At 43.2% G+C, this 26,511-nt stretch overlaps 4 protein-coding genes across 5 annotated transcripts in view; 1 reads left to right on the top strand and 3 right to left on the bottom strand.

Moving 5' to 3' along the window:
• The window catches only part of GIMAP1 (GTPase, IMAP family member 1), a 41,038-nt gene extending 30,202 nt beyond the window's left edge, over positions 1-10,836 (bottom strand). For both annotated transcript variants that reach the window (XM_059885989.1, XM_059885990.1), the window contains exon 1: positions 10,790-10,836. The gene's annotated coding sequence lies outside the window, so the exon portion shown is untranslated. The remainder of the gene's footprint in view (positions 1-10,789) is intronic.
• The window catches only part of GIMAP2 (GTPase, IMAP family member 2), a 36,455-nt gene extending 25,619 nt beyond the window's left edge, over positions 1-10,836 (bottom strand). Inside the window, 1 exon segment of the mRNA XM_059885991.1 lies at positions 10,790-10,836. The gene's annotated coding sequence lies outside the window, so the exon portion shown is untranslated.
• On the bottom strand, positions 95-10,923 carry LOC100125415 (GTPase, IMAP family member 7). Its single transcript, NM_001105034.3, is given in 3 exon segments — positions 95-1,499; positions 1,502-1,819; positions 10,790-10,923. Coding segments are annotated over 2 exon segments (891 nt in total). The 5' UTR covers positions 1,591-1,819; positions 10,790-10,923; the 3' UTR covers positions 95-697.
• A 7,981-nt stretch (positions 10,924-18,904) lies between these two features.
• GIMAP6 (GTPase, IMAP family member 6) lies at positions 18,905-25,723 on the top strand. Its single transcript, NM_001099712.2, has 3 exons — positions 18,905-19,196; positions 20,585-20,669; positions 22,983-25,723. Exons 1-3 carry the CDS (start codon positions 19,035-19,037, stop codon positions 23,747-23,749), a joined length of 1,014 nt encoding a protein of 337 aa, NP_001093182.2. The 5' UTR covers positions 18,905-19,034; the 3' UTR covers positions 23,750-25,723.
• Positions 25,724-26,511: the final 788 nt, after the last annotated feature.

The following is a 26,511-nucleotide window of genomic DNA, read 5'->3' as shown; positions in this document are numbered from 1 at the left end:
TTCTGGCACAGAGCGATCTAAATTTATAGGCAGAAGAACTTTAAGCCAACACCTAGAAAAGGAAAGCAGAGACAAATAAGACAACTGTTTTTGAAATGGGCCTTTGGAATTATTGTTTATTTGAGGCTATTACAAATGTTATTGTCTCTTTGTTCATTTGTTGGATAAAAACTATACTGAAATAGATTAAAGGATCTACAGTACAAAATAGGTTTCCTCCCACCCCTGATTCCCAGAATCTGAAATTCCTTTCCCCAGTGGCAAGCAGAGTGGCCAATATTTAAAGAAATATTTTGTATATATGCATAAACATACATTACACCTTGTACTAGTTATCTACTGCTGTGTAACAAATTACCCCAAAGTTTAGTGGCTTAAAACAACAAAAATTTATTATCTCATCTCTCACAAACCAGAGAAAATGCTGCTGGGGGGACTGGAAGCTTTGCTGATATTTACTCAATATTCACAAGGGGCCTGTGTAATGTGTTTCACAGGTAGTGCTAATGCTCAATGCAAGATGCATTTCAGCCTTGTAATTCCTTTCATTTGAGTCTTTGAACCATGTCCAATGAACCAGAGCTCAAACTAATCAATTTTGTAGTTGGTATTTGTTGGAGGGGAGGCAGGCATGGACAGCAATAGGGAGTGAGCTGGAGAGATGCTTTGCTAACCATAGTAAACTGTGAAAAAATAGTTACTTCCTGAAAAAAGGAAATATTCTTGAGAGCACCTTCATAATGTCATCAAATACATGGCTAAATACATTGTCTTGAGCCTCCTTCCTAATGTTTCTTAGTTTTTTTTCATATTCCATCTTTAGTAATTCAATTTCCCCCTCTTTTTCCTGCATAATCTTCTCGCATGCTTGAGCACACTCCTTTTCCACTTTTTGGATTTCCATTTCTAATTGATCAATATATCTTTTACTCAAGACTTCCTCCAGCTTTCTCAGCCTTTCCAATGTGTCTTTGTAAATGGGGTCAGAAAAGTAAGTCCCTTGGTTGTTCTGCACCATCTTGTCTATCAGCTCCACCAGCTCCTGCACCTGAGCTTCCTTCTCAGCCTGCTCTGTGTTTCCGCTGTTACTGATGGCACAACAGCGCTCTCCACACTCCTTGACGAGGCTTCGTAGGTTTACATCTTGATTCTTCAAAAAGTCGCTCAGGCTCTGGTCCTCCAGCTCGTCCTTGTGAGTGAATAAGATGATCATATACTTCATGGCTGCTTCCCCAAACAGATTCTTGACCAACGCCACGGTTTGCTGCTCTTCCTGTGTGTAACGGCGCAACCTCAGGACCAAGATGATGGCGTGAGGCCCGGGAGAGGAGGCGAGGACACATCGGCTGATTTCCCTGCAGGTGGTGTTCAGGCTGTCCTTGGTGTCAAAGAGCCCTGGGGTGTCAACAACAAGAAGCTCTCTCCCCTTCCATTTCCGGGATGCTTTCTGACAAGTTTTGGTAACAGCTTCCGCAGCAATCTTAGACTCGAATACTTTTCCCCGAGGATGGTGTTTGCAGTCGCACTTTTCCCATTTCCGGTCTTCCCGACCAGCACGATCCTCAGACTAATGTCCTGAGTGACAGCCATGTCCACATCAGAGGCTGTGGAGTGTAGGCAAGTCAGTTATAGTTTACAAAGAAAAGAAAAAAAGTGTTTAGATTAATTTGAAACCACTCTCAACCCTGATTTCTTACTCTACTGAATATATAAATCATTCCAAGTCTTCTAAGCCAGGTGAAGTATTTTCACGGAGGATTCGTTCTTTGATATCTTCTATTTATTATTTGAATTCCCACTAAATGCCTCTCTTGTGTTGCTGTAATGAAAGTAGCATTTGCATGTTAAAAAATTTTTTTTAACTATAATTTTTTTTCCATTTAACAAAATAATATATACATTTTGTTTTCGAAAAATTCCAGATTTAAAAATTGAATTTGAGGAATCCTGGGGGCAGTAGTTAGCATCCTATCCTATGAAAGAGTGCCCATTGAAAAGCACTAACAATCTAGACTCAAACAGAAAGAAAACATGGATGGAGGAGACAGCACAATAGTCCCACATGGAGACTCTCAATATGGAAGGAAAACAACCACATGGTGAGACGTGTGAAACCTGTCCTGAAATTTGCACGTGCCACATAGAACTAACCTAGTCTTATTTTTCAAGTTGCACGAAGGAAGATAAATTTGATGTTCTTATTGTAAAAGTACTCTAATATTTACAAGCAATAATGGGTGCCGTATGATTTATCATAACATAAAATGTTTGAAGTGGGTTTGATGGTCATTGGGCTACATAGTTGAGACAATAATCCTGCAGTGACTGAGAAAACAGATCTGCTAATGTTGAAATTTTAAATTACATACATCTATTGTGGGCAAATAGAGCTTATCAATATTGATCCCCACCAGATGGTCAATACTGAAATCAGATTGATTATATTCTTTACAGCTGAAGATGGAGAAGCTCTATACAGTCAGGAAAAATAAGACCTGAAGCTCTCTGTGGCTCAGATCATGAGCTCCTTATTGCAAAATTCAGGCTTAAATTGAAAAAAGTAGGGAAAACCACTAGACCATTCAGGTTTGACATAAATTAAATCCCTTATGAGTATACAGTGGAGGTGATGAATAGATTAAAGGGATTAGATTTCTTACACAGAGTGCCTGAAGAACTATGACAGACATTTGTAACACTGTACATGAGGTGTAACCAAAACCATCCCCAGGAAAAAGAAATGTAAGAAGGCAAAGTGGTTGTCTGAGGAGGCCTTACAAATAGATAAGAAAAGTAGAGAGCCAAAAGGCAAAGGAGAAAGGGAAATATATACCCAACTGAATGCAGAGTTCCAGAGAATAACAAGGAGTGAGAAGAAAGCCTTCTTAAGTGAACAATGCAAAGAAATAGAGGAAAACAATAGAATGGGAAAGACTAGAGGTATCTTCAAGATAACTGGGCTATCCTGGTGGCTCAAACAGTAAAGAACCTGCCTGCAATTCAGGAGACCAGGATTTGATCCCTGAATCAGGAAGATTCTCTGGAAAAGGAAATGGCTACCCACTCCAGTATTCTTGCCTGGAGAATTCTATAAGCAGAGGAGCCTGGTGGGCTACAGTGGACTACAGTCCTGGGGTTGCAAAGAGTTGGACATGACTGAATGACTCACAAGGGAATTTTTCATGCAAAGAAGGGAAAAATAAAGGGAAGAAATGGCAAGGATCTAACAGAACAGAAGAGATTAAGAAAAGGTGACAAGAATACACAAAAGAACTATACAAAAAAGGTCTTAATGACCCAGATAATCACATGGGGTCAGTCACCTAGAGCCAGACATCCTGGAGTGTGAACTCAAGTGGGCCTTAGGAAGAATTACTGTGAACAAAACTAGTGGAGGTGATGGGATTTCAGCTGAGCTATTTAAAATTCTAAAAGATGATGCTGTTAAAGTCCTGCTCTCAATATGCCAGCAAATTTTGGAAACTCAGCAGTAGCCACAGGAGTGGAAAAAGTTTTCATCCCAGTCCCAAAGAAAGGCAACACCAAAGAATGTTCAAACTACTGTACGATTGTGCTCATTTCACATGTTAGCAAGATAATGCTCAAAATCCTTCAAGCTAGGCTTCAACAGTACATGAAACAAGAACTTCCAGATATACAAGCTGGATTTAGAAAAGGCAGAGAAACCAGGGATCAAATTGCCAACAATGCTGGATCATAGAAAAAGCAAGAGAATTCCAGAAAAACATCTACTGCTGCTCCATTGACTAGAGTAAAGCCTTTGAATGTGGATCACAACAAACTGGAAAACTCTTAAAGAGATAGGAATACAAGGCCACTTTACATGTCTCTGGTTTTAACTGGTCAAGAGGCAACAATTAGGATCAGACATGGAAAAATGGACTGGTTCAAAACTGGGAAATGAGTATCTCAAGGCTGTATATTGCCACTCTATTTATTTGACTTCTGTGTAGAGTACATTATGTGAAATGCTGGGGTGAATGAATCACAAGCTGGAATCAAGATTGCTGAGAGAAACATCAACAATCTCAGATATGCAGATGATGCCACTTTAGTGGCAGAAAGTAAAGATAAACTAAAGAGCCTCTTGATGAGGGTGAAAGAGGAGAGTGGGAAAACTGGTTTAAAACTCAGTATTCTAAAAACAAAGATCATGGCATCGAAGTCCCACCACTTCATGGCAAATAGATGGGGAAAAAGTGGAAACAGTGCCAGATTTTATTTTGGTGGGCTCCAAAATCACTGTGGATATTGACTGAAGCCACAAAATTAAAAGACACTTGCTCCTTGAAAGAAAAGCTATGACACACCTAGACAGCATATTAAAAAGCAGAGACATCACCTTGCCGACAAAAGTCTATATAGTCAAAGCTATGGTTTTTTCAGTAGTCATGTATGGATGTGAGAGTTGGACCATAAATAAGGCTGAGCACTGAAGAATTGACACTTTCAAACTGTGGTGATGGAGAAGACTCTTGAGAGTCCCTTGGCCAGCACGGATATCTAACCAGTCAATCCTAAAAGAAATCAACTCTGAATATTCACTGGAAGGACTAATACTGAAGCTGAAGCTCCAATACTTTGACCACTGATGCTGAAGCTGAAGCTCTAGTACTTTGGACATCCTGATGTGAAGTGCCAACTCATTGGAAAAGACCATGATGCTGGGAAAGATTGAGGGCAAGAAGGTGGTGACAGAGGATGAGATGGTTGGAGGCATCACCAGCTCAGTGGACATGAGTTTGAACAAACTCTGGGAGATAGTGAAGGACAAGGAAGACTGGAAGGCTGCAGTTGGACACAACTTAGCAACTGAAAAATGCAACAGAGATATAACACTGAAGTAGAACGGGATTCATGGAAGGAAGAATAGAGAAAGTAGTGGAAAAGCTCCTCGGAAGATAGCATCAGCTCTCACATGGTTTCACAGGATAATTCCATGAAACCCTCAAGAATCATGGGGACTTTATTCCTGAGAATCCCAATTTTACTTACATTACTCCAGAATATAGGAAAATAAGGTAAACCTTAAAATTCTAAGAAGTAAATGTAACTTTGAGCCACAAAGTTGACAAAGATTTTATCAAACAGAAAGCTACAGGTGAATCTCATGTATGAATATCAATACAAAATCCTAATCAAGTATTAATGAAAACAGCATCTGACATTTTAAAAAATTATTTTAAATATTTATTTACCTATTTGGCCACACCAGCACATGGATCTTCAATCTTCATTGTGACATATTTTTTAAATGTAGCATGTAGGATCTTTAGTTATTGCAGTTGAACTCTTAATTGTGATATGTGAGATGTATTTCCCTCACCAAAATGAATCTGGGGTCCGTACATTGGGAGGGTGAACCACCAGGGACATCCTCAGAATCTGACTACATTTTAAAAATGTTATATCATAACTATGTGGGATTTACTCTGGGACACTAGCATGAGGGGGGAGGTTTGATAAGAGGAAAATTACTATATTAGTATAGCCTTTCATAGTAAAAACATTTCATAAAATATGAATTGACACATACTTTCTTATCTGTTTCTCTACTCATCCTGAAAGCCAGCAACTTACTTAATGAAGAAATACTTTCTCACTAAAACTATAATCATCCCACCTCACTTTTCAATGGTTTCTGTGATATCCATCAATGCAAATAGAAGAGAAAGTGACTATAGGAATGAGAATTAGAAAAAGAAAAAAGGAGAGGCCAGATAGTAAATAACATCATTGAGCCTCTTAGGGTATTGGTGCACAAATAGGCCAGTGTAGGTGGGTGGTGCAGAACAACAGAAAATCTCTACAAATGTTCATTTGCATAGGGAAATTCAGTATATAATAAAGGCAACATTTCATATCAGTGGAGAGAAGATGGACATTGTAATAAGAAGTACTGAAATAACTGATTAACCATTTGAAAAAGCATAAAATTGGATTCATTCCTCATACCAATGCAAGAAGTATCCCAAATTCATCAAGTATTTGTTAAAAACTATATTCTATTGGAAGAAAGCAAACACATTTTTTCAAAACATGAGAGTGAGGAAAACATTTCTAAACTGAGCCCAAAATACAGATACAATATGGAATCCAATTGATAAATTGGACTTTCAGTTTCTGGTTACATGTCAGAAGCTTGGAAGTCACTACTCCATCCTAAGAATAAGTGAAAGTTGAATGAACTGAAAAATCAACTTTTCTCGAATACTTCAGAGGTTGCTTTGAGGAGACTGGGCAAGGTGCTGCCCCCAAGACTGGAGAACAGACAGGGAAATACAGGGAGCCATGGCTCAGGAGAGCAGAGACTCACCGTGGGCACCAGTGCTGGGGCAGCAAAACTGGGATTGACCAGTTGCTCGATGGTCAGCATGGAGTTAAAGTTCCAAGAGGGTCCTGTCGTAGAGCGACCCCACACTTTTGTGAGTTTTACTTCTGGGAGCCCCACTAGGTTCTGATAGTAAATATCCAAAAAAATCCCCTAGTGCTTCCTGCAGGGGAGGGGAAAAGAAATCATTTTGAAACAGGGCAAAGCATCTTGTTCTTTTCAACAAGGCCTGCCCTCAGAGGAAAGCAGTTAACCAGAGCCTGACCTGCTTGGGTTTTATCAGAGCCTAACTCACTTAGAGAAAGAAAAATATACTAGTACAGTCAGTTCTAAGCCGTTCACATAGGAAAAGGGAAATACCCACCTCCAGTCCACTCAAACGCTCGAACCCATGGTGGGGAAGAAAAACACTTGTGAGGCTCACAGTCCAGAGGCAAAGGCTCATTAGAACTGAGATGTGCTCATAGACAATAGACTATGTTCCCTCCCCTACCCCAGCACTGCAGTACTAAAGGCTTCTTTACAGCAGCAGTTCTGTTTACCCAGGATGTGTCCAGCTGATGAGAAAGATTACCAGACATACTAAAGAGAAAAAAACATAATTTGAAAAGACAGAGCAAGCACCAGTACTAGACACGGCAGGTGTCAACCGAACTAAAATGCACAACCTAAAGGTTGAGAATGATGTTGTATTTGAGGAAGTACTGAAGACTATAGCTTGGGAGACACTCTCTCAGTTGGCTCTGAGGAACTGTTCCAAAGAGGTAGTGGAGGAGACAGGATATATAGGAACCTTCATTGAAAACAAAACAAAAGAAAACAAAATGTAAGGTCAAGCATCAAAAGATTACTTCTAATCACAAAAAGCCAGACACTCAAATTAATGATTATAGTGCTTTTCTACATATGGGAAGATGCAAGAGTCTGGGCTCATTGAAACCATTCCTTGGATATGCATCTTAGCTGTTTAGGGCCAGTATCCTGTTTTTCTCCAATCTGAATTCCCCTCAGGGCACACTGTCTGGGGCTGCAACGCTGATGACTTGATAGTGGGCAATATTCATTACTTATTGAAAGGGCAGGCAAGATTTATTTGTCCACCCAGGGATCTTGGAATGATTAGACCAGGAATTCAAAACAACTAAGATGAATATTCTAGGGCTCTAATGTAAGAACAGATGGGCCATGTAAGCACAGACATGAAACCTTAAGAACCAAAAATAAATGTTTGCAATCAAAAATAGTGTAACAGAAAAGAAGAATGCCTTGGATGAGCTAATTAGACCAGCCCAGATTATAGTCTTCAGGATCAATTTCTGCTCAAATAAACCAGGATCTCTTGGAGAAATGACTGATTTAAAATCTGAGGCAGGAAATGCATAAAATGACCTTGGATCATTTTATTGGACTTTTTTTTTTTTTTGCATCCTGCTGCAAACAAAGTAAACTATAAATAAATTATGAGATAATCCATGAAATCTAATGAAAGGATATTTGATAAAATTAAAAATGTATACTACCTTTGATATTGTGGTTATATTTTTTAGAAAATAATCTTTCTATTTCTATGCATCCTAAAATATTTGCAGCCACCTTCTAGTGAAGTGTTGTGGGAATCTAGATGATAAGTCAGTGGGCAAGGTTCTCATCTTCTCTTGTCAACCTCTTTGAGCCTTGCAGAGTCACCAGTTCTCTGGTATTTGGTTCTTTTTTCAGTGAATAAAGAGAATTAGAGTAGGTTTAATGGAATGCTGTCCAAATGGCTTTCCAGTTCTGAAAGTCTGCCTTGGGGTCACTAACCTGTATTGAAGGAAAACAACAGGTTTCCAGGTAACATTATTGCAACATACACTGGCTAAAAAGTACACTATGAAGACAAGCTCAGCCCCACCTGACGAAAGAGTAAGTGCACAATACATTACCTATGTTCCAGCCTCTGGCAGCCACTTTCCACTCACCGATTCTATGACTTTGACTATTTTGTACATAAATGGAATCACACAGTATCTGTCTTTCTGTGACTGGCTCATTTCAGTTAGCATACTGTTCTCACATTTCATTTGTATTGTCTCATATGGCATGATTTTCCTTTTTTAAGGTCGAATAATATTCCACTGTATGCATTTTTTAATCCACTCATCTGTTGATGGATATTCAGGCTGTTTCCACTTCTTGAATGTTGGGAATAGTGCTCTAATAAATGTGGAAATGCTAGTGTTTCTTCAAGATTCTGATTTCAATTCTTTGAATCAATGCCCAGAAGTGAAATTGCAGGATCATTTAATAACTCTATTTTTAATTTTTTGAGACTCCTCCAGACTGTTTTATGGTTAGAGCTCATCTTAAGTGTTCTTACCATAATAAAATAAAGTTTAAAAAATTAAAACTATGAATAATGTGGTAGTTATAGCAATGACTATAGGACCATAGGACTGAGAGGGGGAACAGATCACAACACTATATAATTAGAAAACAGAAAGTTATCAAAATAAATAAAAAAAACCCCAATGCATCAGCTGGGCAAACATCAAAAAATGAGAAAGGAAGAAGTTAAACAAAAATGTTTGCACACTATTTCTCTACACATAAATGAATATGATACATAAAAATGGAATCAAATCACAGGAGAACATAACCCAATGTAAAGAATATTCCCTTATGTGCTTTAAACTATGAAACACTATAATTAGAATACAAACTCAAAAACAAAGTTCCTATGAGGAGATGTTAGAATGAAGAATGAGAAGAAAATGCAGACTCAAAGAAACAAAGTGAAGATCAAAAGTGTAATCATTTTAGGACCCATAAATGACTTAGAAGCAAAGAGATCAGAAAAGATATAACTCAAAAGTAAATGTCTTATTAATAGGAAAGCCTTAGTAAGAAACACAGCAAATGAAAATCTGAAATACCAGAAGGTTCAACAGTTAGAGAACAACTAAAATGTGAGTAGGAGCAACAACAAATCCTACTTTAAAAGGATTGATGTTGCTGAAGTTAAAAATCAATAAATAAAACCCAGGAAGCATAATCCAGTAGTTTCCTTGAAATGGGAGAAATAACCCCCTCAAAAATCTAACTCTTTAGGAAAAAGAAGACTACATTTCATTCCCTGGAAACTTGATGTAGGATATTTAACACTGAATTCTCATTTGATGTGACATACCACATTCCAAGCACAAAGAAGGAATTCTTAAGTTACTCAAGGAAAAAAGTAAATAATAGGGGGGTTGAGTTGGCATCACAATTTTTTACAAGCAACACAGTAGAAACAGTGGTTTCATAACAGAATGTTAAGATTCCTGGAAAATGTAAAAATAATACATAATACATAATAATAATACTTAACAAATAGCAGGAGGTTGGAGAAAGGAGATTTAAAAATGTTTGCAGTTTTTTAACTGTCTAATGTCTAAAAGGAAACTACTAGGTATTTTGCATAAGTTTTTAGTCTTGAAAGATCTTTCTGGAATAAATAAATCATCAGTTTATCAAGGACCAAGGTCAGGGTCTGAATATGAAGGCATGCATGTTACAAACTGAGGATGACCTCTATCTTGTCCTGTTGCCTTTGAGTTGCATTTGCTCCCGGAATACACATGTGAAATTGGACATATTTTCAAGAGAAAGAAAATGACATCACGGTATAAATTCATTTATTAGGATTGCATTTATTACTCTTCTACAGGGGTTGGCAAATTTGAAGAGGACCAGCAGTAAATACAATATTTTAGACTTTGTAGTTACAGCCAGTCAACTCTAGTTGGAACACAAAAGTGGCCCCAGATCACAGTAAACTAGTAAATGGATTAGGTAGCTCTGTTACACTGTAACTTTATTTACAAAGAGGTGGCAGGCCGTATATGGCCTATGGAGGGTAGTTTGTGTACTCTTGCTCCAGAGTCAGAAATTTGTGTACATCATGCAGGAAAAAAAAAAGTTTTAAGTGTTAAATGTTCTAAAAACACTAACCTTTTGTGTGCATTTTGTGATAAATGTTCATCACTAAACTATGGGCACATTTTTGAAAACTCAGTGAAATAGAGAGCAGTTTGCAAAGAGAATAAATAAAAATTATATATAGTTCTACTCCCAAATTAGAGGCTATTTCATATAAACATCTTTCCTTCTTTTTGTATGTCTTGTTTTCCAACGCTAACATATTAATGATTTTATATCATGATACTTATACCTAACATTATATCATAAAGACTTTTGAGAACAACTAAAACTTTTGTAAGCAAAAAAACAAAAAAACAAACACCTGTCTGGTTAAATATGAGATGTGTGGACATCATATGAATAAACCCCTCAGCTTCCCCTCCTATTCCACTCCCATGTGGGCCCCCATCTATTTCTCTTCCCTCTGCCCCCTCCTGTAGCCCCCTCCCATAGCCCTCTCACAATCTCCATTGCCCTCATCTTGGCCAGTCTCACCTTCTCTTGCAGAACTGGTGAGATCTCAGCTCCTCTCCAGGAAAGCTACCCGAACTGGTTTTTGCTTTCATTTGAAGAAAAGTGTGTTCATTCCCTCTGCAGTCTCTGACCACAGGAAGCTGAGGTTGGGTGGGGTGATGAAGATGTAGTCAAATAGAAAGAGAAAGCATTTCCTGGTAATGGGATTGGTGCTTCAGTGTTGCCATGCAGGGACCTTTCCGTCCATGTACCTGCGGAACTACCAAGATTCCAAAATCTGAATCATTGCTTTGGATTATAGTGTTGGCTTCAGAAAACCCATTGAAGTTCGCCTGATTTTCAAAAAGACAACTAAACTTGCTTTATAATGTTTTGTTTCAGGTGTACAATAAATCGATATATATAGGGCTTCCCTGGTGGCTCAGACAGTAAAGAGTCTGCCTGCAATGCAGGATACCCAGGTTTGATCCCTGGATCAGGAAGATCCCCTGGAGCAAGGCATGGCAACCCACTCCAGTATTTTTGCCTGGAAAATCCCATGAACAGCGGAGACTGGTGGGCTACAGTCCATGGAGTTGCAAAGAGTCAGTCACGACTGAGTCACGAACACTTTCACTTTATATATATATGGTTATATATAGGCTAAGATTATATATAATAACCATTATAGGTTGAGTATTATATACAGTTCCCTGTGCAATACAGTAGGTCCTTGTTTATCTATTTTATATACAGTAGTTTGTATCTGCTAATCTCAAACCCCTAATTTATCCCTCCCCACCATCCCCTCTGGTAACTCTGTTTTCTATGTCTGTGAGTCTATTTCTGTTTTGCAAATAAGTTCATTTGTATTTTAGAGTCCACATGTAAGTGATATTATAAAATATTTTTCTTTCTATGACTTACTTCACTTACTATGATAACCTCTAGCTCCATCCACGTTCCTGCAAATGACATTATGTTATTCTTTTCTATGGCCAGCAGTCCATGTATATAATGAACATTTAGGTTGCTTACATGTCTTTGCTATTGTAGCTAGTGCTGCAACAAACACTGGATGCATGAATGTTTTCAAATTTGGGTTTTTGTCTTTTCCAGTTATATGTCCAGGAGTGGGATTACAGGATTATATGGCAACCCCATTTCTAGTTTTTTAAAGAACCTCCATAGTGTTTCCCATTGTGGCTGTACCAATTTACATTCCCACCAACAGTGTAGAAGGGGTTCCTTTGTTCCACACCCTCTCTGGTATTTGCATTTTTGGAGATGGTGAAATGGCCTAAATTTTGCTCAGTATAGTATCTGCTATGATCTGCCACTGAGATCCACCTCCACCACAGTTTCAGGACTGAAGCCCCCAGTCTCCCTGCTGACAGGAGTGTTCAATTCAGTCGCTCTTTGCCTTTTCATACTGTTCATGGGATTCTCAAGGCAAGAATACTGAAGTGGTTTGCCATTCTCTTCTCCAGTGGACCATGTTTTGTTACAACTCTCCACCATGACCAGTCCTTCATGGGTGGCCCTGCATGGTGTGGCTCATAGTTTCATTGAGTTAGACAAGGCTGTGATTCATGTGATGAGTTTGGTTAGTTTTCTGTGATTGTGCTTTTCATTCTGTCTGTCCTCTCATGGATGAGGATAGGAGGCTTGTGGAAGCTCCCTGATGGGGGAGACTGACTGTGGGACAATCTGGGTCTTTTTCTTATGGGCCGGGGTGACGCCCTCCCACAGCCTTATGGCATTCCCTCAGGGTTATTCTCAGCTGAAGAGATTCCTCTCTTCCGAGATGGTCCCCCCCTACTCCCAGGGCACTCACATTTTAGGACTGGTCCCTGCAGAGGCACAAGCACCCCAGTTTGGGACAAGTCTGCCCCCCCGCCCTCCGAGCTCCAGTGCCAGGTGATGTGGCTGCGGCCTCGTTGTGACTCATCACAGCCCAGCGTCTCCTTCCGCTCCATGCTACATCCTTCAGGGTCGCACAGGTTTCCATCCCAAGAGCTCTCCTAAAGAAAGTTCACGCCTGCAGCATTTTAATCTCAGAATTTGCTCCTGGTGAACTCAGCCAGTGACACCCGTCCAAGCACACGGTGTGATCTTCCTCCCCGAGTTGAGCAGGAAGCGGGGAATAATTGGGGAGGTGGGGCCTGGCTTAGCATCCTGTGGACCCTGTTGTGGACTCTGGTGGAACGTAGGGCTTGGGGCATTTTCTGGTGACTGCATCCTTTGAGATTATTTTAGTCCTTCTGGAAGCTGGCTATCCTTACAAGTGTACTTTCATACTTCAGAACCAATGTCCCTATCTAGTATACAAAACCAAAGTTACAGAGGCCTTAAAAAAATCAGCATTAAATTAAATGCATTAGTACACTTAGGAAGGTGTATGGGGAATTTCATGATTTTTTTTTTTTTTTTCAGGCATGTTGCATTTTTTGGTCCATGCACTTGTGTGTGTGTGTGTGTGTGTGTGTGTGTGTGTGTGTGTGTTCATTAGTCACTTTCTTTTTTTTTTTGTTTTCAGTTTTGATTGTGTGTATGTGTGTGTGTGTGTGAGAAGTATGGTGTTAAAAGAGGAAAGGGTTCATATAAGTTTACAGCTCACTGAATTTTCAGTTGTCATAAATGGAACACACCCAAGTAACAAGCACACAGTTCAAGACACGGAATGTTGTTGGCAAATTAAAGGCCCCAGTTATACATTCTAGGGGTGACCTCTCACTGAACTTGTGATAGCATAGACTAGCTTTATCTGTTCTTGTACCTTTTATCAATGAAATCATGCAGTAGGTATTCTGTTGTATCTGCCTTTTCTTTTTTCTTACCATTATGTTTTGAGATGCATCCACCTTGTTATATGTAGCAATAAATCATGCAGTTTCATTGCTATGTACTATTCCATTGTATGAATAAAACCCACTATATATAATTTATAATGTATGTGTTCTCAGTCATATCTGACTCTTTGTGACCCCATGGACTGTAGCCTGCCAGGCTCCTCTGTCCATGGGATTCTCCAGGCAAGAATACTGGAGTGGATTGCCATTTCCTTTTCCAGGGGATCTTCCCAACCCAGGTATTGAGCCTGCATTTCTTGTGTTTCTTCCCCTGGCAGGGGGATTCTTTACTGCTGAGCCCCTGGGGAAGCCCCATAATTTATAATATAAAGATATAATTTAGATAACCCCATTAATTTGGATCAGCTACTTTATTCTCCTGGCTTTGTTGTTCAGTCACCCAGTCGTGTACAACACTTTACAACCCCATGGACTGCACCACACTAGGCCTCCCCATCCCTCACCATCTCCTGAGTTTGCCCAAATTCATGTCCGTTGCATCAGTGATGCCATCCAACCATCTCATCCTCTGACACTCTCTTCTCCTCCTGCCCTCAATCTTTCCCAGTATCAGGGAATTTTTCAATGAGTCTGATGTTTGCATCAGATGACCAAAATACTGGAGCTTCAGCTTCAGTGTCAGTCGTTTAAATGAGTATTCAGGGTTGATTGATTTGTTTGATCTTGCTGTCTAAGGGACTTTCAGGAGTCTTCTCCAGCACCACAGTTTAAAGGCATCAATTCTTTGGCACTCTGCCTTCTTTATGGTCCAGCTTTCATAACCGTACATAACCACTGGGGAGAGCATAGCCCTGACTATATGGACTTTTGTTGGCAGAGTAATGTCTCTACTTTTCAACACACTCTCTGGGTTTGTCATAGCTTTCCTGCCAAGAAGTAATGGTCTTCTGATTTCATGGCTGCAGTCACCATCGGCAGTGATTTTAGAGCCCAAGAAGAGGAAATCTGTCATTACTTCCACCTTTTCCCCTTCTATTTGCCATGAAGTAATGCAGCTGGAAATAGAGGAAAACAACAGAATGGGAAAGACTAGAGATCTCTTCAAGAACATTAGAGATACCAAGGGAACATTTCATGCAAAGATGGGCTCGATAAAGGACAGAAATGGTATGGACCTAACAGAAGCAGAAGATATTAAGAAGAGGTGGCAGGAATACATGAAAGAACTGTACAAAAAAGATCTTCATGACCCAGATAATTACAATGCTGTGATCACTCACCTAGAGCCAGACATCCTGGAATGTGAAGTCGAGTGGGCCTTAGAAAGCATCACTATGAACAAAGCTAGTGGAGGTGACGGAATTCCAGTTGAGCTATTTCAAATCCTGAAAGATAATGCTGTGAAAGTGCTGCACTCAATATGCCAGCAAATTTGGAAAACTCAGCAGTGGCCACAGGACTGGAAAAGGGCAGTTTTCATTCCAATCCCAAAGAAAGGCAATGCCAAAGAATGCTCAAACTACCGCACAATTGCACTCATATCACATGCTAGTAAAGTAATGCTCAAAATTCTCCAAGTCAGGTTTCAATAATACGTGAACTGTGAACTTCCAGATGTTCAAGCTGGTTTTAGAAAAGGCAGAGGAACCAGAGATCAAATTGCCAACATATGCTGGATCTTCGAAAAAGCAAGAGAGTTCCAGAAAAACATCTATTTCTGCTTTATTGACATGCCAAAGCCTTTGACTGTGTGGATCACAATCAACTGTGGAAAATTCTGAAAGAGATGGGAATACCAGACCACCTGACCTGCCTCTTGAGAAACCTATATGTGGGTCAGGAAGCAACAGTTAGAACTGGACATGGAACAACAGAATGGTTCCAAATAGGAAAAGGAGTACGTCAAAGCTGTATACTGTCACCCTGCTAATTTAACTTAAATGCAGAGTACATCATGAGAAACGTTGGGCTGGAAGAAGCACAAGGTGGAATCAAGATTGCTGGGAGAAATATCAATAACCTCAGATATGCAGATGATACCACCCTGATGGCAGAAAGTGAAGAGGAACTCAACAGCCTCTTGAAAGTGAAAGAGGAGAGTGAAAAAGTTGGCTTAAAGCTCAACATTCAGGAAACGAAGATCATGGCATCTGGTCCCATCACTTCATGGGAAATAGATGGGGAAACAGTGGAAACAGTGTCAGACTATTTTGGGGGGCTCCAAAATCACTGCAGATGGTGACTGGAGCCATGAAATTAAAGGCACTTACTCCTTGGAAGAAAAGTTATGACCAACCTAGATAGCATATTGAAAGGCAGAGACATCATTACTTTGCCAACAAAGGTCCGTCTAGTCAAGGCTATGGTTTTTCCAGTGGTCATGTATGGATGTGAGAGTTGGACTGTGAAGAAGGCTGAGTGCCGAAGAATTGATGCTTTTGAACTGTGGTGTTGGAGAAGACTCTTGAGAGTTCCTTGGACTGCAAGGAGATCCAACCAGTCCATTCCGAAGGAGATCAGCCCTGGGATTTCTTTGGAGGGAATGATGCTAAAGCTGAAACTCCAGTACTTTGGCCACCACATGCGAAGAGTTGACTAATTGGAAAAGACTCTGATGCTGGGAGGGATTGGGGACAGGAGGAGAAGGAGACAACAGAGGATGAGATGGCTGGATGGCATCACCAACTCGATGAACGTGAGTTTGGATGAACTCCGGGAGTTGGTGATGGACAGGGAGGACTTGCGTGCTGGGATTCATGGGGTCACAAAGAGTCAGACATGACTGAGCGACTGAACTGAACTGAAGGCAGGTGGATGCCATGGTATTAGTTTTTAAAATTTTTTTATTTTATTTTTTAGCTTTAAGTCGGCTTAATTATATATGTTTAAGGTACATACATAATTATATAATTATAATTTGTCATTTATACCCCCAATAAAGCTGGCTTAAAGCTAAAAAATAAAATAAAAAAATTTAAAAAACTAATATCATGGCATTCAGCTGCCTTCAGTACAGTTCAGTCACTCAGTCATGTCTGATTCTTTGTGACCCCATGAATCCCAGAACGCCAGGCCTCCCTGTCCATCACCAACTCCTGGAGTTTACTGAGACTCACGTCCATCGAGTCAGTGATGCCATCCAGCCATCTCATCCTCTGTTGTCCCCTTCTCCTCCTGCCCCCATCCCTCCCAGCATCAGAGTCTTTTCCAATTTAAGGTACATACATGGAGAAGGAAATGGCAGCCCGCTCCAGTGTTCTTGCCTGGAGAATCCCAGGGACAGGGGAGCCTGGTGGGCTGCCGTCTATGGGGTCGCACAGAGTCGGACATGACTGAAGCGACTTAGCAGCAGCAAGGTACATATAACTTGATGATCTGATACATAGTTTGTGAAATAGTCACCACAATCAAGCCAATGAACGTATCTATCACCTCACATAGTTACCATTTTTCTTTCTTTCTGTTTTTTGTGGTGAGAGGATTGACACTATGTCCAGTGGTTTGCTATTCTGGATATCCTGCTATAAATTTTGTGTATACTACCTTGTTGGCAAGCACACATTTCTGTTGCTTTGCACCTTGGGGTAGAATGGGGAAGGTTGACTATGTGTAATATTCAGGTTTCTGAGGTACTACAGAGCATTTTCCAAAGTGGTTCTACTAATACACATTTTCACTAAGCATAGGAGAGTTCTGTTTGCTTCACATCCTTGGAAGTTTCACAGAGTTTTCTTCATTAGATTTTTATGCAATTTAAAAGTTCATTCTCAGACTTTTTATTTTCTGTATTTTTATTGTTGTTGTTGTTTTAAAAATCACAAGTCAGACCTAATTGACAGTTGTTTGTATGGTAGACGATTTTTATGATTTTTATTTATTTTTGCATCCATCAGTTTACTAAATTCTCCTATTGTTCATAATAGTTTATAAGCTTACTTTGTTAATTTTTCCCAGACTTACAAACAAAGCATCTACAAATAATGATAATTTCACATCCACCTTTACATTTTATACATGCAGTTTTTTGTCTAGAAGAAATATTGTCTACAGTTTATATTTCCTTTGGAAAAAAAAATTAAAATAGTGTTAATAGTGAACATTTGAATCTTCCATACATCCTTAAACCTCCAAAATATTTATTGAAATATTTTTATTAATAGAATACACCCCCTGAGAAATATTTTGGTTTCAGCTCTTTAAAGCAGTTCCAGAGAATAAAGATGGGAATGTGGAATTCAAGTAACTGAAAAGTTCTTCAAGGTCCAAGCATCAAATAAAAGAAAGATCCTCTTAGAAAACAAAGAGGAAAAAAGTCGAAAGTGACTAATACTTGGCCAGTATCACCTAAAGGGGGAGAAGAGGAGGAAAAGCAAAAAAAAAAAAAAAGAAAAATTGTGATGCCCACAGCCTAGGAACACAGACCCACTGAGAGAGTGAGATTCAATCCCTAAGTAATGCTTCCCTCCTCACTCCTCCCTACAACACAGGACACAGGATGAAAACAGTGAATAAAGAGGAGTGAACAGCAAGATACAAGTTCTGTTTAAGAAGGGGTTTTAGGGAAACCCACAGACAACTGGGGAGACAAACAAGGGCACCAGAGGAGAATGAAGCTCCAGCAAACGTTAAACACAGCCCAGCTCCCAGCCAGGTCAACATAAACTCTCACACCACAGGCCTATTCACCTTAATTCCTCATATCTGATATTATCATGTCCGACTTTCAGCAACATTACAGGATGTGCTAAAGGCAGGAGAAAACACAGAAAGCAAACCTTAGACCCAGACTCTGATGTGACACAGATCTTGGAATGTTCAGGCACAGAATGTGTGTGGATATACACAAGTATAGAGAGACACTTATTGTAAAGAATTGGCCGGTGAGGCTCATGGGATGATGGAGGTGATGAATCTCAAGATCTAGGGTCAGCAAACTGGCAACCCTGGAGCCAATGGAGCAGCTGAAGGAGGAGCTGGGGGAGGAAGAGAGTCAGGGAGTATGTGTCATGATGGAGAAGACAGAGGATGTCTGCAGGAAGGGGAATTCTCAAAAAGGGAGGAAATCAGTAAAAAATCCTTCTGCTGGCAGCACGTTTTCTGAAAGATCTGCTGCTTTGGTTTAAGCCTCTGAGCCAGTTGTCCTAACGCAGGATAAGAGTAATAACAACACTCGTGTTCCTGTTTCCCCTGTTGATGTTACCAGTGAAGTCACTCAGTCGTGTCCCACTCTCTGTGACCCCATGGACTGCAGCCTGCCAGGTTCCTCTGTCCATGGGGTTTTCCAGGTGAGAATACTTGAGAGGGGTGCCACCAGGGCTGCAGACAAGTGCAGCCTGCAGAGCTTTCTGTCTGGGTGGCCTTGCTGGGGGGCTCCGCCCACTTCCTCTTCCCTCTTCTCAGGGCTGAAGGCTGCGCTCTCAAACGCAGCTCTTGAGCTGAGCGTCCGGATCACGTATACTGAAAAAATACCCGCCATGTCCTCTGTGTGTGTGTACGTCTGGGGCACTGTCACTGATCTCCTCCATTCGGCCTGCAGTGTGTTAGCTCTCAGTGGAGACACAGAGAGTTCAGGAGAGCACACTGCCCCAGGAGAAGCAAGACACGGGCATTCCTCCTGCTGCACGGACAGCAGGGCGGTAAGTCCAAGGCCGTGGTGACTGTGCCTGTGTGTGTGAGTCTGTGTGTGTGTATTGTGCTTGAGAGTGTGTTGTGGGGGTGCTGTGCATAGTGTGTTTGTGTGTATATGTGTGTGTGTTATGTTGGTGTGTATCTGTGTGTTGAGTGTGTCTATTTGTGTATAGATGAGTATATGTGTGTTTTCCATGTGTGTTATGTTTGTATGTATGTTGATATGTGTGTTTGTATGTTTGTGAGCATATGCGTGAATGGTGTGTGTTGTGTTTCTATCTATTGGTTGTTGTGAATATATGTGTGTGAGTGGTCTCTGCGTCTTATGTTTGTGTTTGTGTGCTGTGTTTGTACTTTTGTACGTGTATGTGTGTAAGTAGTGTATGTGTTGTGTTTGTGTGTATCTTTTGTTTGTATGTTTGTGAGTGTGTGTTTGTGAGAGTGTCTGTGTCTGTGTGCCTGTTTCAGGAGCAATGGGAGGAGCCAGGGGAATCAGGAGGACCTTGCAGCCTTTGGGCTCTGCCTGGTGCTCCCTGCTTACCCTTGGGCAGGACGCTCTGTGAGTCTCACTTTTCTCCTGAGAAACCTCACAAGGTGACAGATCTTCTCCATGTTGGAGACAAACAATGGCGCGTGGTGCACGTGTGGTGATGCCCTGTTGGGCAGGGTCTGGGGTGAGGGGGCCGGGGGCTGGGCAGACAGCTCTCTGGGCTTGAGAGTGGATGACAGGAATTCCTGGTGGGTGACAATGCCCTCCTTGGCAAAGAGGACTGGGAATTGCTCTAGAAAACATCGTAAAATGTCCTGGAATCTTCCAGGGGCCAAGAACTCAGGAATGTGTAGTTTGGACTCAGCATCCACATCTCTGGGGACACGGAGGCCCCGACCGCGTGACCACCCGAGTTGGTGCCCTGGAGCTGAGTGCTGAGGACCCAGGGCTCCCAGCAGGACTGGACACCACGTGGAGAGGGAGCCTGTGCGTGTCTGCTGCCTTCCTCACCACCCAGCACTTGGCCTCTGCGGCCCTCACTGACAGGCTCCTCCCACAGATCGTTCTGGCCCCATGAGCCCCTCACTAGCCCCTCCAGCAACGTCCTGCTCACGTCCACCCAGCACTCTGGCCACTGCTCCCAGGACAGTGTCTGTTAGGACGCATCTCTAGTCATTTCTCCCCATCACAGAATCCCCCCCACTCCCCAAGTGGAGAACAAGTGCAGGGGAAGGAAGGGGGAAACAGGGTCCCTAAAGGAGGTAGCGAGTGTCTCAGACACCCTCTCACCCATCCCATGCCAACAAACCGATGCAAACAGCTTCCATGGGCAAGAGAAAGACAAAAGTCAGGAGCCCCTGAAAGCTCGGAGGAAACATCAGTAAGACACATTACGGTTTTTTCTAGATTGAGGAAGAAGAATTTGAAATCCTTCTCTCAGATGAACCTGAAGAAGGTGCATCCCAGGATCCTTCTCCAGACCGGTCAGGAGGTAAAACAACTTTCTAGCAGATATGAACTTGAGAGAGGCGGGGCTGGGGCCTGAGGGGCAGGTGGTGTGCTGGGTGGGGCAGCAGGAGTTCCCACTGTCAGAGATTCGCCCACCGGGGTGGCCATCACTGGGCATTTGGGTTGGGCCTCCCGTCACCCCAGCCAGACAGAGGGAAGGGCCTCTGATGGTGCCGTGGGTCACAGGGGACAACAGACCACAGCCACTGCCCCTTCACTGAGTGTCAGGAAGGATGTGTTCGTGGATGTGACAGACGGCTCGCCCCAGGCTCCTGGTGGGTGTCGCGCTGGCTCTACTGTGAGACTCTCAGGACCACGGAGGCTGCAAAGCACTAGTGAACACATAGGACGCAATCAAGGGCCCACAGGTCTGGGCTCTGTCTTCCCAAGGGGCTCCCTCCCCGCAAAAGCTGTTTCATCAGGGTAAGGGGCTTCGCTTTCATGGACTCAACTTTCCATCTAACCTGGAGAGACAGAACTTAGGAATTTAGGAATGCTGGAAATCCATCACTTTCCTGGATAAAGGAATTGATTGGCAATTTATTATGCAGTTCCATGCACCTATGTTTTTATTAGACAAACTTCAGTGGCCTGGGCCATTGGGAGAAACCCATAATATTAAGCTGCATAGGAAAGTGACAATCCCAGTGTTCACACCCGATTTACCCTTTTTGCGGCAATTGGGGTTAATATTACTTTAAAATTCCCTTCTGCGCTCAATGTATTTCGCTTTTAAGTCCAAAGGTATGGCATGAATGTCTCCAGACTTGCCCAGATGGGAGACCACTGTCTTCCTCCAGCTTTGCATTTGAGTACAGACGGACATTGCCCTTCCCTGCTTCTGTGGAACTCCCAGTCATTCACTCAGGTCACCTGCAGAAGATGGAGGGAGGCAATGTCTTACAGTTGGAGTTGGTGGGTGGGTCAGCCCACCAAGGCAGAAAGGCAGGAGAAACACACCCCTGCTGGGGAGAGCTGGAAGAAGACGGTCCCAGTCCTGGCCTCAAGAGGCTGAGGGCTCTGCACTGAGACACAGCAGTGTCTTCCCTGGGAACAGGTTGGAAATCAGCTAGGGTTTGGTGCTTCTCTATGTACTGTGGGTCCTGGTACCTGCAAGGCCAGAAGAAGGGAATTCCCTTCGTGCCCTCCAGCCACGGTTATTTCTAAAATCTGGACGTGGGGTCCTCAGTATTAGATGGGCATGAAACATCTATTCACAGCTGATGGTTCTGATATTCTCCTGGGTGAGGGTGTCCAGCCCAAATTTCAAGGGTGCAGCTTAGGACTGTGACCCCAGTGTGAGCTGTGCTGTGGAGCTGGGGGTCTGGCTGAAAGGACCCCACCCTCACAACACTCCTTGATGGGAAAAGTGAAGGTGATGTGGTGTGTTCCATCACGGCAGGGAGAGGACAGACACAGAGACTGTGTGCTTCCAACTTCACTCTCTTCCTGGAAATGGTCTCCAGCCAGAGGTCCTCAAGGAAACTCAGGCTCCCAGTTCATGAGGGGATGATCCCACCTGGTGGGAATAGGTGGCTCGAGAAGAAGTTTCAAAACAGAAGCATAAAATGTGGCATTCTACCATATGATCCCACAATTCCACTTCTGGGGAATATACCCCATAGAGTTGAAACAGATATTGAATATATGTGCACTGAGGTGCATAGCTGCATTATTCACAATAGCAAAAAGTGGAACAACCCCTGAACTCCATATATATCTGAATATGGATTCATATATACACCTACACCTACAGTGGAATATTATTTAGTCCTAAAAAGGAAGGCAATTCTGACACTTGTTCCAACATGAATGAACCTTGCACACATTCTGCAAAGTGAATAAGCCAGATACAGTAGGGCAAAAATTGCCTGATCCCAGTAATGTGAGGTCCTTAGAACAGTCAAACACATGGAGACAGAAAAAGCAGTGGACGTCAGGTGGTGGGGAGGAAGGATGGGGAGTGAGTGTTTAATGGGGACAGGGTGTCATTCGGGAAGATGGAAAGTTCTTGAGATGCTCAAGTGATGACTGCCCAGCAATGTGAATGTACCCAGGGCTACACCTAAACGTGGTTCAAACAGTACATTTTATATTATGTATTTTCTACCTTATTTTCCCCTAACAAAATTCAGAAAAAAGAAAAGGAAGGAAAGCATGTGAACCTAGGGCACATCTCGGATGCAGACGCTGGTCTTCCTTTGTCCAGCCCCCACTAGGACCGTCTGCCCCCGGGGAGGCTGAAGCAGGGGACGCACTCTAACCGCGGTCCCCCACCTTCTCTCGATGCTTCCAGGGCTGTGGGGTGATGAAGGGACCCCGCAGACGCTGAGGCTCATCCTGGTGGGAAAATCCGGGAGCGGGAAAAGCGCCACGGGAAACAGCATCCTCGGGAGGAGAGTGTTCGAGTCCAAGCTCAGCGCTCGCCCGGTGACCCAGGCCTTCCAGCAGGGGCGCCGCGCGTGGGAGGGGAGGGAGCTGCAGGTCATCGACACCCCCGACATCCTGTCCCCCTGGGCTGCGGGGCTGCCGGCGACCGCTCAGGGCGTCGGCCTCGAGGCCGGCGCCGGCTCCCCGCCGGAGCCGTACGCGGTGCTCCTGGTGACACAGCTCGGCCGCTTCACCGAGGAGGACCAGCAGGTGGCCAGGCGCCTCGAGGAGGTGTTCGGGAAGGGCATCCTGGCCCGCACCGTCCTGGTGTTCACGCGGAAAGAAGACCTGGAGGGCGGCTCGCTGGAGACATACCTGGAGAAGACCGACAACCAGGCGCTGGCCAAGCTGCATAAGGACTGCTCAAGGCGACACTGCGGCTTCAACAACAAGGGGGACGGAGCCGAGCAGGAGGCCCAGCTGAGGGAGCTCATGCGGCACGTCGAAAGGGTCCCCGCCTTCAGCTCCCCGGCCGCCCCTCAGTCCCGCGCTGCACCCCGTGAGAGCTGGGGCCTCTGGTGGCTGGGCGCCAAGGAGGGGCGCCGGGACCAGGCCTGGCTGTGGGGCCTGCACCGCATCCTGAAGGACCCCGAGCAAGCTGGATGCCAGCTCCCGCTCAGCGCACTCATCTGAAGCGCAGGCCTCCGTGGCTTCCTGCCTGCCTCCCTTGGCCCGGAGTCCGGCTCCCAGGCCCCTCACTTGCCCTGTCCATCCCAGGGGTCCCTGGCCCCTCCTGTCTCCAGGGCAGCCTCTGGTCAGGCGAGAGGAGGTGAGTGGGCTCCTGAGTTCTCAGGTCCTTCATCATACCTTCCAGAACACAGGGGCCCTCCTGCTCTGCACCCCCAGCCATTCCTCATGTGTCTCTGGCATTCCCTCTCTGCAACAGAACTCTGAGATAAGCCAAGCCTCCTGAGGCAGGCCTGTGCTCCCTTCTGCCATGGAACCCCAGCAGCATTCGGGCCACTGGAGTCTTGGCTTAAAACTCGATGCAGCAGATCAGCGTGGAACGTGGACTGGGCAACTCTGCATCTCTTGGGCTATATTGCCTGTTAAGAGGGCAGGCACGATGGCTTTTAAAGGCCTGTGCCAGTGGGGCAGGACAGGCTCTGGGCTGGGGAGGAGAAGGCAACTAGAAATGGGGGAGGGCCACAAGGAGCTACTCTTGATTCGCTCTTGAAAGAGGCCACCACCTGCAGCAAAGGGACCCCATGGGAAGGAGCAAAGCAGGGCAGGGGTATCCAGGGGCCAGGTCTGCTCAGGGAATGGGGCCTAGACCTGGCTGCAGAACACGCATCCCCCTGGAGGTCCAAGTGGACTTGGGCAGTGGAGGAGCTCTTCCCAGGGAGGCTTGGACAAGGGAGGTCATATACCTGATACTGCCCCTCTGATGCCCACCCTCCCACATGGAGAGCAGAGGAGACTTCCAGCCCAGCCTCTGCCTGACCTGCAACCCCTTCCCTTCTCCACTGAGAGAGGGGAGAAAGCAAGGTTCATCTGGGCTTGTAGGCGGGTTCCCCAGCCAGGTGTTTGGGGGTGTAGAATGGAGGGAGGAAGGAAGAAAGGGAAGCTGCAAAGAAAGAAGCAGGAGACCATGTGAATGTCCTCGGGAGCAGCCTATGGGCCTCGGAGAGTACTGCAACTCGGGGTGTCATCTCGTCCTCACCCAGAGGACCCATGAGAAAGCTGGAGCAGGTCTTTAGCTAAAAGGGTCTGGAGTCAGAACAGAGACACATCGGAGTATGCTTAAGATAGCCTTTGTGCCAGACCATTTACTAAGTCGGTGATCATCTCCTGCTGAACTGAAACAGCAGTTATCATATGGTAAATTTTCATATTCCCTATGATTTCTGTGAAAATTTTTGCCTCTCTTCTTGTCTTCCATCTTCTCAACTCCTATGTGAATAAAATATCGACTTGATTCCTGTGGCTTTGATTGTAATGTGAACTCTCCCCCTCCACTTCCGATTTCCTCCCCAGTCACCATTTTTGTATTTCTTTTGTTATTTTCAGGCATTTCTTCTTCTGTGTGAAAATTAAACTTACTTGTTGAATTTTCTAAAAAGTACATTGTTGGTATTCCAGTTGGAGTTGTCTTATGTTTATGTATTGAATTTGGGAGAATTGGAAGGAAGATAAGTTAGAGAAGGACAAGTACTGTGTAATATGTGGAATCTAAAAAGTCAAACCTGTTTAAAAAAGGAAGAGAATGTTGGTTACCAAGATGTGGGGGCACAGGGGATAAGATTGATGGTGTTCCAGGCACAAACTTGTCACAAGCACTAAAAAGCCATAGAGGTCTATAGTACAGTAGATTGAATGTAGACAATAATATCGTAGTATAAGTATGTGATGTGCTAAATATTGTTAAAATGAAAACCAACTATGATACACCAGTCTACCATAGTAAGACTCAGCACACCTTAAATTTACACAATGAGAAAAGAAAAAATTTAAAGTCACATTAAAAATCTGAAACATTAAAAAAAAACAAACTGGGAGAATCTGTTAATTCTTCAAGGATAAGTGAAATAAAGTCATTTTGTTTCTAAGTGAATAGACCCATTACTTCATAGCCACTAAACTAACAGCTAAAGTCATTCGCATTTCCTTTAAGATAAGAAGATAAATATCTTTAACTTAGGTACTTTCGTTTTAACCCTGTTGGCTTAATTGATCTCATCCTAGAAAATACAAGTATTGACCAAATGACAGGCACCATCACTCACAAAACATCAAGTCACTAAATGGCAAATGGCAAGTCACTCAAAACACGTCATTCATTAAAAATTCTAAAGGAATTGCTTAAAATTTTTCGGAATATGGGGTTTTCTCTCCTTTACTACTAAAAATCAAGGAAAATCCCTCCCATGACATTTCAGAAGGAAGGGGAGCTGTTGCTTCACACTGTCACTCCCTGAGCATCAGAGAACAGGGAAAGCATGGAAATCCCATGGTCTGGGAACCAGAAAGAAAGAGGTGCTGAGGATGAGGTCATGGGTAGGGGGAGGTGAGGGGGTTGTCTTGGCCAAAGCTGTGAAAATAGTGACCTTTGGAATTCATTATTCTCAAAAAAACCCCTACACTGGAGCAAAGCACGAAAGAGAGAGATCTGGAGAGTCCGAAGTGACCAGTGAGTCCACAGGCTGCTTCCTCCTTGGTGGTCAAAGCAGTGGCTAAAAATCTCAGGGAAGCTTTCCAGCTTTGAATTATCCTGTAATAACTTTCATACACTCTGTAGAAAATTCAAAATAATGAGAGTTTTTAAACAATTGTTGGAAGACCCTGAGAGGTGACCAAGTACAGGGAGAGGCTATAGGGAACTTGACACAGAGGCATCGACCAGTAATTTAAGTGCCTGCTGGAGCAAACCCAGGATCCTTCAGAAGAGCATAATA

This window comes from Bos taurus, chromosome 4, assembly GCF_002263795.3.
Source record: "Bos taurus isolate L1 Dominette 01449 registration number 42190680 breed Hereford chromosome 4, ARS-UCD2.0, whole genome shotgun sequence".
NCBI lineage: Eukaryota > Metazoa > Chordata > Mammalia > Artiodactyla > Bovidae > Bos > Bos taurus.
The sequence above is the reverse complement of the archived record's forward strand: the minus strand, read 5'-3'. Positions and strand labels throughout refer to the sequence as shown.

Coding starts and splice junctions, on each gene's coding strand:
- GIMAP6 (NM_001099712.2), top strand. CDS start 19,035: ATGTCCTCTGTGTGTGTGTACGTCTGGGGCACTGTCACTGATCTCCTC. Junction 19,197..20,584: donor GCTGCACGGACAGCAGGGCG/GTAAGTCCAAGG, acceptor GGTTTTTTCTAG/ATTGAGGAAGAAGAATTTGA. Junction 20,670..22,982: donor TTCTCCAGACCGGTCAGGAG/GTAAAACAACTT, acceptor CGATGCTTCCAG/GGCTGTGGGGTGATGAAGGG.